Raw genomic sequence first — 11,045 nt, 5'->3', positions numbered from 1 at the left:
GACCAAAAACTGCTCAGGCCAAGTAAAGGAGAATCCTGTTTCCAAAGCAAAGCTGTTAGTGAGAGAGCTGTGTTTCTTCCCTTTACACCCGAATCCTGGTGAGCCAATGGCCCACCTCTTTCCCTAGCCTCAGGAGCCATAATCCCGGTACCAGCAGGTACTGGTCTACGTGATAAATTTGTGGATGAGGTCATTTGTTCCCTGAAGGTTCTTCCCATAAACAAAACAAAACAAAACAAAAAACGGAAAGGTGTTTGTCTGCTCAAAGAGGGGAGCCATTGCCACTGGAGGGTCACATGGTGATGCCTATATTGTCTATATATTCAGTGCTGGAGGGGAGGTATCTTACTCAGTCCCTCATTTTGTAGATGAAGAACAATCTAGGAAGAAGATGAGCAATTTGCCTGAGGACACAGAGCTAGAAAGTTCCAGAACCTGGAATTTGTCTCTTGACTTCAAGTAGCTTGTTTTTCACTGTACCTAACACTACAGGTGTCCATGTGTTTAGTTCGCTGGTGTCTGCTCACGATTTGGGAGAGGCTCCAGATGACTCTTTGGTTGGGGAGGAGGACCTGGATGACTTTAGGATGTGTTTATATAACGAATCAACCCTTCTTAACTAGATTGTATATTTACTTGGGGGTAACCTGGTGGATGAGGGAAGGTGAGAGTCCAGACTAATGGAGCTTGAGGCAGAGGGCTCTCCATTGTCGTCCCCCTGTGGTTTCGATGGACCTTCTTTTCTTACACACCTCCTCTTCTGCCTGCTAAAGTACAAGCTTATTGAAGGCAATGATTGTCTTATTTCTCTCTATGTTCTATAGTTATTTCATTAACATATGAGCATACCAGCCTTGATCATTTTTGGATCCAAGTGGCATTTTCTAACATCTTAGATAAAGAGCATAAACCTCCTGTTATGTATTCGGTATGCTTGCACTTTTTAACAAAAGCATATACACTGTCTACTGTGTGCCAGGCACTGTGTTCAGCATTTTACAAATATTAACTCATTTAATTTTGTTTTTGTTGCTGTTTCTTTAAGGCTCCATGTCAATAAATTCCATGTATCAGAAATCACCCTCTTCCTCACCCTACACCTCCTCCTCCTCCCAAAAAAGACCCTGCTGATACCAAGGAAGAGTGGTGGAGAAGGAAAGAGTTAACGGGCCCACCTGGGAGCTCACAGTTTTCCTAGTAGACAGCAGGCCCAGCGGTGGCCTGCTTCCTAACCTCACGTGAGCAAACTTTCCCCTTGGCCCTTGGGACAGTCGTCCAGGTCTGAATGGGAGGTGGAGACCGCTCACAGCCGCCTTGGCTGATTTATAGGCCAGAGCATTCCCGGGCAGCGCCGCAAGGAGTCGGGCTGAGCTCGGACTTTGGGAGGTGATGATGGACACAGGACACGTGGCCACACAATGGGGACACACGACTGACCTCAGTCACTTCGGCAAACTGCCCCTGCTTTCGGGAGGCGGCAGGAGCACTTCAGGAACTCCAGAACCAGGGGAGCCTGCGTCCTTCGCCCCAGCCCGTAGCTCCCGTCACCCTGTTGAGCGCAGAGAGCACCCAAGGGCGCTCAGGGCCCCCAGAGCTCTGAAAGGCCCCTAAACCTGAGCTTAAAAGTCTTTCCCGGAGCATGGGAGCCTTGGTGCGTTTCACACTGTATAAAGAAAGGCACAGGAACCGTTTCCGCTCGGGGCTAAGACTGGCCAGGACGCGCTTGGTAGCGAACTTGCCCCGCATGTCGAATATCGGCACCCAGGGATTTTGTGACACCGCAGAGTGGCCAGGCTGGGTGAAAGAGAGAGGAAGGGTCAAAAGGGGGTGGAGTGTGTGTTATGTGTGTGGTGGGAGGGGAGGGGATAGGAGGAGAGGGAAAAAAGAGGAAGGGGGGGGGAAGGTGGTTGAGGGTGTATGAATTTGAGAAGGAGCAATGAAGTTGGGGAAAAAATAGCAGGGCTTTTTTTCTTCCCTCCTATATGCAAACTGTCACTTCGGTTTAGCGTGAGCCCTTATCTGGCTCATTAGCATGAGCTGTGGCTAACGCGCTTAAACCCTCTAATTATTTATTATGCCGTCACGGAGCAGGTCGCAACCCCGGAGCGCGATTGCGGGGACGCGCAGAGGCGGGCACTCCGCGGGCTGGGGCGCAGCGCCCAGACTGGCCCTCAGCTCCCAGCGTGAGATCCTCCCTACCAGGAGCCCCACAGGGCGCTGTTCCTCGAGGCAACGTTGCAGAATTGTTGGGGTGCATCAGAAAGACCCTCTCCCCAAAAATCACCCCGGAGAAGTGGTGCAGAACTCATCTCTGTCGTCTACACTTGGCGTCCGATCTTCTGTATTGCCAATTCCAAAGACGGAAGTTGAAGGAAAAGAACAGGATTTTTGCAAAAGTGCAAAAATGGAAGCCAAACAAGGAGCTGGAACTTGGGCTGGGTGGTATGTTGGGTGCCTACTCTGGAGAGAACCTAAAGCTTGGGGGAGCCCTCCTTTCCTCCCGCCCCTCCCCACTCCCGCCGGGTTCCGAGAGAGTTCGTAAACTGGGGGGAAACACGCGGGACTGAAAGCCGGCCACTCCCATCCAGGGTTCTATTCAGAAAACAGTTTCAAAATAAGTTAACCTCTTTAGGGTGTTTTTCCCCCACCCCTTCTAATTGTCCCCCCTTCCCCCTCCCGCTCTCCATTCGAGTCTGTTTTATGTTCCTCTGCGTTGTGCCAACTATTTTATCTTTATTCCTTCTCTTTCTCTTTGGCCATTCATTCCTTTTTTTGTGTGTGTGGCTTCTCTGGCTGATGTGCGGCTCGTTACCACCCACTGCACGCTCGCTCCTGTAGCTGAGGTGTTTCTATACAAACTCAAGCGTCCAGTTGTCATATTAATTATTACACTGAGTAATGACTGAAATGGTCAAAATAAGGGTAGACTCGAGAGCGCTTTTTCTTGCTGCTCAAAGATTCAGCAAAGAAGCCCTGCAACAAAGCAATAATTGGTCCCCAGAAACACTCCGACAAGGCATGGAATATAGGTTTCATAGAACCCTGCGATTGTGAAGGGGGGAAAGCTCTGAATGGACCCCACGCTTCTTTTCTAAACTCTCTTGCTGAGCAAAAAATGGACCTCTGTTTGAATACTGCCCTGATCCTTGAATACTATACCCAGCAGAGAAAAAAATGCACCATTTATTGTAAGTTTTTTTTTTCTTCTCCAGCTATTCATGGGGTCTCTGTGAAGAATCAGCTGGTTTTGTTTACCGTGAAAGACCTTTACTTTATTTTCATTCTTGGAGGAGGTGGGGAGGAGGGAGGGGAGGAGAGCCATGTGCCTAGACTGAGAGGAGCTGGCCTACTGTAACAAAATAGAGTGTAACAAATCCTACAAAAGTTTAGAATGTATTGATTCTTTGGAGAGCTATATAGATTAACGACTTTCTTTATGCTTATCCCAGGAAGGTATTTAATCATAATGTAAATGGGGCTTTAGAAAAAATAAAGACTTAGCAGCGTTACTCCTCCTTATTTGGAGAACTTCCAAAGGCCTTGTGCGAGTGCCTGCAAATGACTCGCTCACCCCACCTGAATCTCCCCTCCCCAACCAAGAAGCCACAATAAAATAATAGTTTGTGCTTTTTTTTGTTTTGTTTTTCCAGCTTTTTTTTTTCTTTTTTCTTTTTAAGGCGTATTGAAAAAGCAAATAGATTTGTTTGAAGCCTGGATTCCTTAATGCAGGTGCAGGCCTGGCTGCTGTGGCCAAGGAGGCAAGCCAAATCCGTGGTTTATGCTATTCTGCCTCCCACCCCCCCACCCCCCTTTCCCAGGCCATTCCGGGCTGGTCAGACCCAACTGAGGCTGGGCAGCAGAAGTTGCTGGAGTTACCTTGGGAAGGGTGAGCTTGGAGACAATAGACTAAAGAGTAAGAAACTTTTTTTCCTTGGTAGGACAGTATCAAGTACAGGCTTAGAAGCAGCGTCCACCTCAGGCCAGCGGTCCTGTGTTCTAGCTACTGGAAACCCAGTATCTGCTCTGAACACCTTGTATACTCACTTTTCTTGAAGAATCCGTGGCTTTTGGGGCTTAGTGCTCACCCAAATTGACGGTTGCACTAAAAATCTTGTCTCCAAATCAAGAATCGAAGGACTGTGTTCATCTTTGTACTTTCTTTGCTCTTTGTTCAGGATCCACTATAAATATAAATATATTAAATGATCTGTTCAGTGGAAAATCTCGTTCCACTTTTAATGTTAACTCCCCTCCCCCAAAAAGAAAAAGCACAGATGGAGCCTTTTAAGAAATATGTGTCATAACTCCTTTCCGCAGAGAGAAGGTGCACAATTCTGGAGCTTGAGGATAGTGTGTAGGCAAAGGTGGCACTGGCCTGGCCTTCCACCGTGAGTGGAAATGAAGGTGGCAGACTTGGGGCACCGGGACCTCTGGTCTCCTGGGCGGCAGATCCCCCTGCATCACTAGGAAAGCTGTTTCACCCTGTTGATACCAGTGCTGAAGGTAGACAAGGTTTCATCTGTGGTAAGGTCCTCTTCCAGGATTCCCTACCATAGAAGAGGGGCCTGAGATGCTAGAGAGGGTAAGGGCTTTTATTGTTTGGGAGGAGAAAGAGAAACCATACTATTTTTCTGGGATGTCTATATTCTGGGTAATACGCACCAAAGGAGGTCAGTGTCCTGCCACCCCATCACAAGAATGGCGATCCCTGACATGTGTGGAGGGATTTACAAAGTGAATTCACAAACAACATCAGATTTAATTCTCCTGACAGCCTTGACAGATAAGCAAAGAAAGTGTCACTACTCCATTTATGGATGAAGGTATTAAACACTCCTTTTGTGGGTTTTCTTCTCCCTCCACATTTAGATAAATGGCATTTTGAGTGCCCTAGTCAAGTAAAGCCCAGGGGACTTGCTCAGAGGCAGGCCCCCTGGTTGGCAAGGGAGGCACAGAAAGCTAGAGGTCAGGGCCAATGGCTCTGCTAAAGCCCCTTTATGTGCAGGCCTGTATCTGATCTCACTTGCCTCTGTGTTATGTTAAAATCTTGGGTCCTATCTCTATCTCCTTGATTTTTGAGCATCACCACCCTTCCTCCAAAATGACAGGAATTACCTACTTCCAGGTGCTGGGACAGTGGGACAGGGTGGCATTGGATCTCCAATGGCTGGACAATGGCTGCAAGTGATTATCACAGTGTGGTTCCAGGAAGCCTGGAACCCCCATCCTCCCACAAGCCCCTTCCTGGATGGGCTATGTGAACAGTGACTTGCTCATAGTTTTAGTAAGGCTGGTCTCACTTATCCCTTCCAATGTAGACCTGCCCCAGAGTGCTCCACATCCATCTTGTTGAAACCTCACAACTCTTGGAGGTAAATACTACAACTATGGGCATGGTACAGATGAGGAAACCAAGACTCAGAATATAGGCTATTTGCTCTAAGTCACAGCTGTTAGGCCATGGAGCCTGGATATCAAATCAAGTCCATTTGCTTTATCTCCCAGTGCAAGTTCTAGGGTTCCCTGGGCCCAGGACAGTACATGGCAGTTCTCTCAGTGTGTGTGTGTGTGTGCGCAGGGGTGGATCATAACCTAGGTCACTGGGTCAGAGGCAGGATTCTCAGGGGCTCTTAAGCCTCAGTCCTTTGTTCCAAACTGGTGACGCCACCAGAAAGGAAATTTCAGTAGAAAACTCCTTTTGGTAGTGCACAGTGCCCAAAGGCAGAGGCCAAGTCCCTAAGAAACAACTATAGACCACTCAAACTTCCGGTTGGAGAAGATGGACAGGACGCTGCTGGGTTAGGGCATATGGTGAGGAGCATCCTTGGCGTTTATTCAAATAGGCAGAAGGGAACACCTGAGTTCTTGGAGACTTTGCAAAGCCGCTAAGGAAGCAGGCTGAAGATGCGGGAGTGGGGAGGATGAGAATGGGATTTGGCTCTGGGCTGGAGCGGGGAGAATAAGGACAAATGTTCCGGGCCTGAAGGATCCCAGCGCCCGCTGTCTTTTCTCCTGGGCGGAGGCCAACGCGAAGGGCCACTACAATGCACGGCTTCACTAGTTGGAGCTTCTATTTGGGCGCCCATTTGATGGCGTGTGTGGGATGGGGGTTGGGAGTAGGCTCTGGCCTTGAAGTCCCTCATAATTAGGATCTCCGTGCACGCGTGAAGTCCACACCCGAAAAGGAAACTGAGAACGCGTGCTGGCTGTTGGCAAATTTTCCGCACTCGTAGACACATCTCGAAATGAGCTGGTGCACGCGACTCCTGCACAGATGTAGAAACTGAGGGCGGTAGAGGAAGAGGGGCGTGCTCAAGGTTACAACGCAAAGGAGTGCCAGAGCCTGGACTGTGGACCTTGGTCAAATGTGGAATGAAAGCGTTTGAATTCCAAGGGCGCTTGAATCCGCGGGCGAAAGAAAACGCACTCAGATGCGTCGGTGTTGGCGACTCCCCACATTTTGCTGAAGAGGAGTGGATAGGGCACAGGAGGCTTCTCCTAGACGCCTCCTAGCGGCCTGCACCCGGGGCTCACAGCTGGTGCACGTGGGTGGGGAGGAGTGCCTGAGTAACCGTTATTTCTCCAGGTGGTCTGAGGCTTCCTCGGGGAGGAAAGCGGTGGTGTGGCTCTGTTTTAGGCCGCACGACCTCCACAAAAGTGATCTTGGAGTCCTCTCAACTCCTTTCCTGGGGTGGGAGGAGAGGACAGAGGTGTAAATCCCACCAAGTCCAGCAGTCCTGTGGGGTCAAGCCACAGGTTACTGTGGGGGAGGGGACTGTGTGGGGAAGGAGGTTTACAGAACTGGTCTCTGTTGGCATGGTTCCTTCCGATGCTTCCCAAACCTACACGTTTTCAAAGGCAGAGAAGAGCGGTGCTTCATCTCCGGAGCCATCCGTCCTTACTGCCCACCACCACCGCTATTGTTCTGGCAACACTCCCGCAGCCAGTCACACAGACCAAAGGCGGCTCCTTGGGTCACCCCCACAGATCCTTTAGAAAGACCCTTCTCCACAAAGGGAAGTCTAATGAGAAACAATTATTTGGATAATTCCCCGCAATCATCCCTGCTTTCAGGTCTCTGATCAAAACTGTCTATCTCTACTGAACAAATTACCCTCCTCTTCCTTCTGTCTATGTAGACGCGACCTGAGACGCGCCGCAGCCTCCTTCTCCTGCCTCCACCAGAGCCGTGCGGAGATGGGACCGGTGGCTGGGTCTGCATTCTCCGCAGAGCAGCGTCCCAAGGCGCCCCAGAGCTGGACCCGGCTCTGGCCAGAGAGCGCCAGGGCCGAGGCCCAGGAAGGGCGCCTGGGTGGGCGCTGTCCAAGCGGCCGAGCGACCGCTGCAAGCGCCTCCCCCTCCCTCGCGGCGCCAGCACGCGGCCCCGCCGGGCTCCGCTCCCAGTCGCCTGCCACCGGCCCGCCGGGCACACGCCTGGGGCGGGATGGAGGCTGCGCCAAGGCCGCCGAGGTGCCTGCGGCGGCGCCGAACAGCCAGAGAAGCTGAGAAGCTCCTCTGGCCCTTCAACCTCCACCCCCCCCCATCTCTTTTCTCAGATCCACCATGGGAATACTCCAGAGCGCTCCCCTCTTTACGCATCCCCCAGCCGGTCCGGAAATAATCCTTTGAGAAGGGGGGCGATGCTACAGGCAACCGAGGTCATGCGGGGGGGTGGGGGCTGGGTATTGCTGCCATACACCTACGTGTAGCTCTGATCACAACCAACCCTCAATGAGATCACCTCCAGTCTTGTTGGTCCCCTCCACATTCGCTCAATTGTGGGGAGCAGATCCTAGTTTTTACACCTGGATGGGACATTGGAGACCATCTAATCCAAACTCCTATTGCTACAGATGAGGAAACTGAGGCTCGGAACGGATGCCACTTACTAAGGGCCACAGAGCTAGCGAGAGGATGTGTTGGGACTAGAACGCAGTCTTAACAGTACTTTTATTTACTTTAACAGTCCAGTAATTCCCAGGGAGTTCTCCCCCATCTTTCTAAACTTCAATCGCCAATTTGCTTCAGCTCCCCGAAACAGCAAAGACGCTGAAGAGAATGACAGTAGATAGGAGAAGAAAGCAGGAAAAATAGAGCCCCATTCTCCCCAACCTGCACACCCGACCCGTGGCACTTTTTCAGCTCAAACCCTTCTCTGTGCTTTGCTCCAAGTTCTCAGGAGAATCCCGAGGCACTTCACCCCAAACATTTCCACCCATACACCCCCAATTCCCAGGGCCATTAGCCCCTCCAGCGACGCTGCCCCCCCCTTTCTAGAGCCACCCCCGGCTGCAGCCCGCCCTGAGCGCGCCGCCTGTTTATTCAGCCGGGAGTCCGGCACGCGCCAGGCGCACGCACTGCAACAACAAACCCGGCTGAATGGAGAGTTTGCAAGGAGCGGGCGCAGGGACCGGGCGGGGGGAGGAGAGAGGAGGAGGGAGAGTTTAGGGAGTGGGTGGGAGAAGGAGGGAGGAGGGGGGGGGGAGTGGGGGCTGCAGCCGCTCGCTGCAGCAGCGGGGAGTGGGGGGCGAGGCGGGGCCAGGGCTGCGCGTGGGGCTGGGTGTCCCATTGAAAAGGCGGACGCACTCCGGCCGCCCAGCACTCTCTCACTTCTGGCCAGGGAACGTGGAAGGCGCGCCGACAGGGGACCGGCCAGGGAGGGCGAGTGAAAGAAGGAAATAAGAAAGAAAGGGAGTTAACAAAATAATAAAAACAGCCTGAGCCACGGCTGGAGAGACCGAGACCCGGCGCAAGAGAGCGCAGCCCTAGGGGGCGAGGAACGGGAGACTCAGCAGAGCGTGCTCACCACTGACTTTTGCTTCTTCTGCCTTTTTTTTTTTTTTTAAACAAGAAGGCGCTAGCGGCAGCCTCACACGCGAGCGCCACGCGAGGCTCCTGAAGCCAACCCGCGAAGGGAGGAGGGGAGGGAGGAGGAGGAGTGGAGGGAGGAGGAAAAGCGTTTGCACCTTCTCTGCTCCCACCCTAAGAAGTCTCCCGGGGATTTTGGTTTTTTTTTTAACTTCCCTCCGGCCTCCCTCTTCATCTCTCCCCTGCTTTCCCTCTCTGTTCGTGCACCCAAGTCCTGTCTGTGTCCCCTCGCGCGTCCGCGCCTCGCGCCCCCGCTTGCTCCCATTCCGCGACTCCTTGGCGGCCGCCGCGCATGGAGAGCTCTGCCAAGATGGAGAGCGGCGGCGCCGGCCAGCAGCCCCAGCCGCAGCCCCAGCAGCCCTTCCTGCCGCCCGCAGCCTGCTTCTTCGCCACGGCGGCGGCGGCGGCGGCGCAGAGCGCGCCGCAGCTGCAGCAGGCGCCGCCGCGGAGCCCGGCGGCCGACGGCCAGCCCTCAGGGGGCGGTCACAAGTCAGCGTCCAAGCAAGTCAAGCGGCAGCGCTCGTCCTCGCCCGAACTGATGCGCTGCAAACGCCGGCTCAACTTCAGCGGCTTCGGCTACAGCCTGCCGCAGCAGCAGCCGGCCGCCGTGGCGCGCCGCAACGAGCGCGAGCGCAACCGCGTCAAGCTGGTCAACCTGGGCTTTGCCACCCTCCGGGAGCACGTCCCCAACGGCGCGGCCAACAAGAAGATGAGCAAGGTGGAGACGCTGCGCTCCGCGGTCGAGTACATACGCGCGCTGCAGCAGCTGCTGGACGAGCACGACGCGGTGAGCGCCGCCTTCCAGGCTGGCGTCCTGTCGCCCACCATCTCCCCCAGCTACTCCAACGACTTGAACTCCATGGCCGGCTCGCCGGTCTCCTCCTACTCGTCCGACGAGGGCTCCTACGACCCACTCAGCCCCGAGGAGCAAGAGCTGCTCGACTTCACCAACTGGTTCTGAGGGGCTCGGCCTCGTCAGGCCCTGGTGCGAATGGACTTTGGAAGCAGGTAGGTCGCATTTGGGAGTGAACAGGATGATTTGCTTATCCTCCTCATTTTTCCTCCGTCTTAGTGTCTGGAGGAGGGGGACTGTCTCCACGGAGATTGGGGGAGGGGGTGGCTGATTGAAAGAATTTGTAAAAAGTTTGTCGACTTCAAATCCTGGTTTCTTAGTTTCAGTATTGGCCTCTGAGAGTGGCTTTGCCCAGTTCGCCAAGGACTGAGGGTGGGGTGAGGTGGGGGGGATGCTGGAGAACCGAGTACTCCGACCTGTCAAAAGAGGTGCTCTACCTGACAGATCCTCTCCCAAACCTCCACTTTCCCCCACCGCCAGCCTCCAAGTTCACACTAACCTCTCCCCTTCTTCTTAAGTTATAGGGTGACCGCACAACCTGCATCTTTAGTGCTTTCTTGTCAGCGATGTTGGAAGGGAGAAAAAAAAAAAGAAAACAGAAGAAGAGAAGAAGGAAAGAAAAACAAAACAAAATAAAAGCAGGCCACCGACCCCAAGACCAACTAAGCGATGCATGCCTGAGAAGCAAGGCTCTCTCGCAAAAACGGGGATGCACTCAGAACTGTTATCTTTGCACTCCAGTCATTTATGGAGCTATGAAGGGTGACTAGGACCTGAGTCAGAGCGCAGAATGCAGCTTGTGTGCAAAAGCGGCGGGCTCCTGGCGGAAGGGAGCAGCACAGCCCTGTAGAAACTCCCACCCACCAGTAACAGGCAGAACAGAAAGCACTTGCTAGGGTGCCTTCACCTCCCCGCCCTCTCTGAAAGCGCAGTTCTTAGTCCCGTAGAAATGGGCTGGTGTCTTTCGTCTCAGTATCCCCCATCCCAATAAGCTGTGGACATTTGTCTGCAGTGAAATTATGCTCTACTCAGTCCTTTGAAACTCCGATCCTTGGGGGGGTTCCCTAAACCCCATTTCCTCACACCATCTTTTCTACTATTTTCATCATAGAATGCTTCCAATCTTTTGTGAATTTTTTTATTATAAGAAAAATCTATTTGTATCTATCCTAACCAGTTTGGGGATATATTAAGATATTTTTGTACATAAGAGAGAAAGAGAGAAAAAATTTATAGAGTTTTGTACAAATGGTTTAAAATGTGTATATCTTGATACTTTAACATGTAATGCTATTACCTCTGCATATTTTAGATGTGTAGTTCA

General features: G+C 52.5%; 1 protein-coding gene across 1 annotated transcript; it reads left to right on the top strand.

The window, feature by feature from the left end:
• Positions 1 to 9,160: 9,160 nt before the first annotated feature.
• On the top strand, positions 9,161 to 10,669 carry ASCL1 (achaete-scute family bHLH transcription factor 1). The gene is made up of 2 exons (XM_045867073.2): positions 9,161 to 9,876; positions 10,240 to 10,669. Exon 1 carries the CDS (start codon positions 9,161 to 9,163, stop codon positions 9,827 to 9,829), a length of 669 nt encoding a protein of 222 aa, XP_045723029.1. The 3' UTR covers positions 9,830 to 9,876; positions 10,240 to 10,669.
• Positions 10,670 to 11,045: the final 376 nt, after the last annotated feature.

Source organism: Mirounga angustirostris, unplaced genomic scaffold (genome assembly GCF_029215605.1).
Source record: "Mirounga angustirostris isolate CCGP_5_RB_7025 unplaced genomic scaffold, mMirAng1.0.hap1 SCAF_5, whole genome shotgun sequence".
Lineage (NCBI taxonomy): Eukaryota > Metazoa > Chordata > Mammalia > Carnivora > Phocidae > Mirounga > Mirounga angustirostris.
The sequence above is the reverse complement of the archived record's forward strand: the minus strand, read 5'-3'. Positions and strand labels throughout refer to the sequence as shown.

What these genes read in the sequence shown, in the direction of transcription:
- ASCL1 (XM_045867073.2), top strand. Translation starts at nt 9,161, where the DNA reads ATGGAGAGCTCTGCCAAGATGGAGAGCGGCGGCGCCGGCCAGCAGCCC.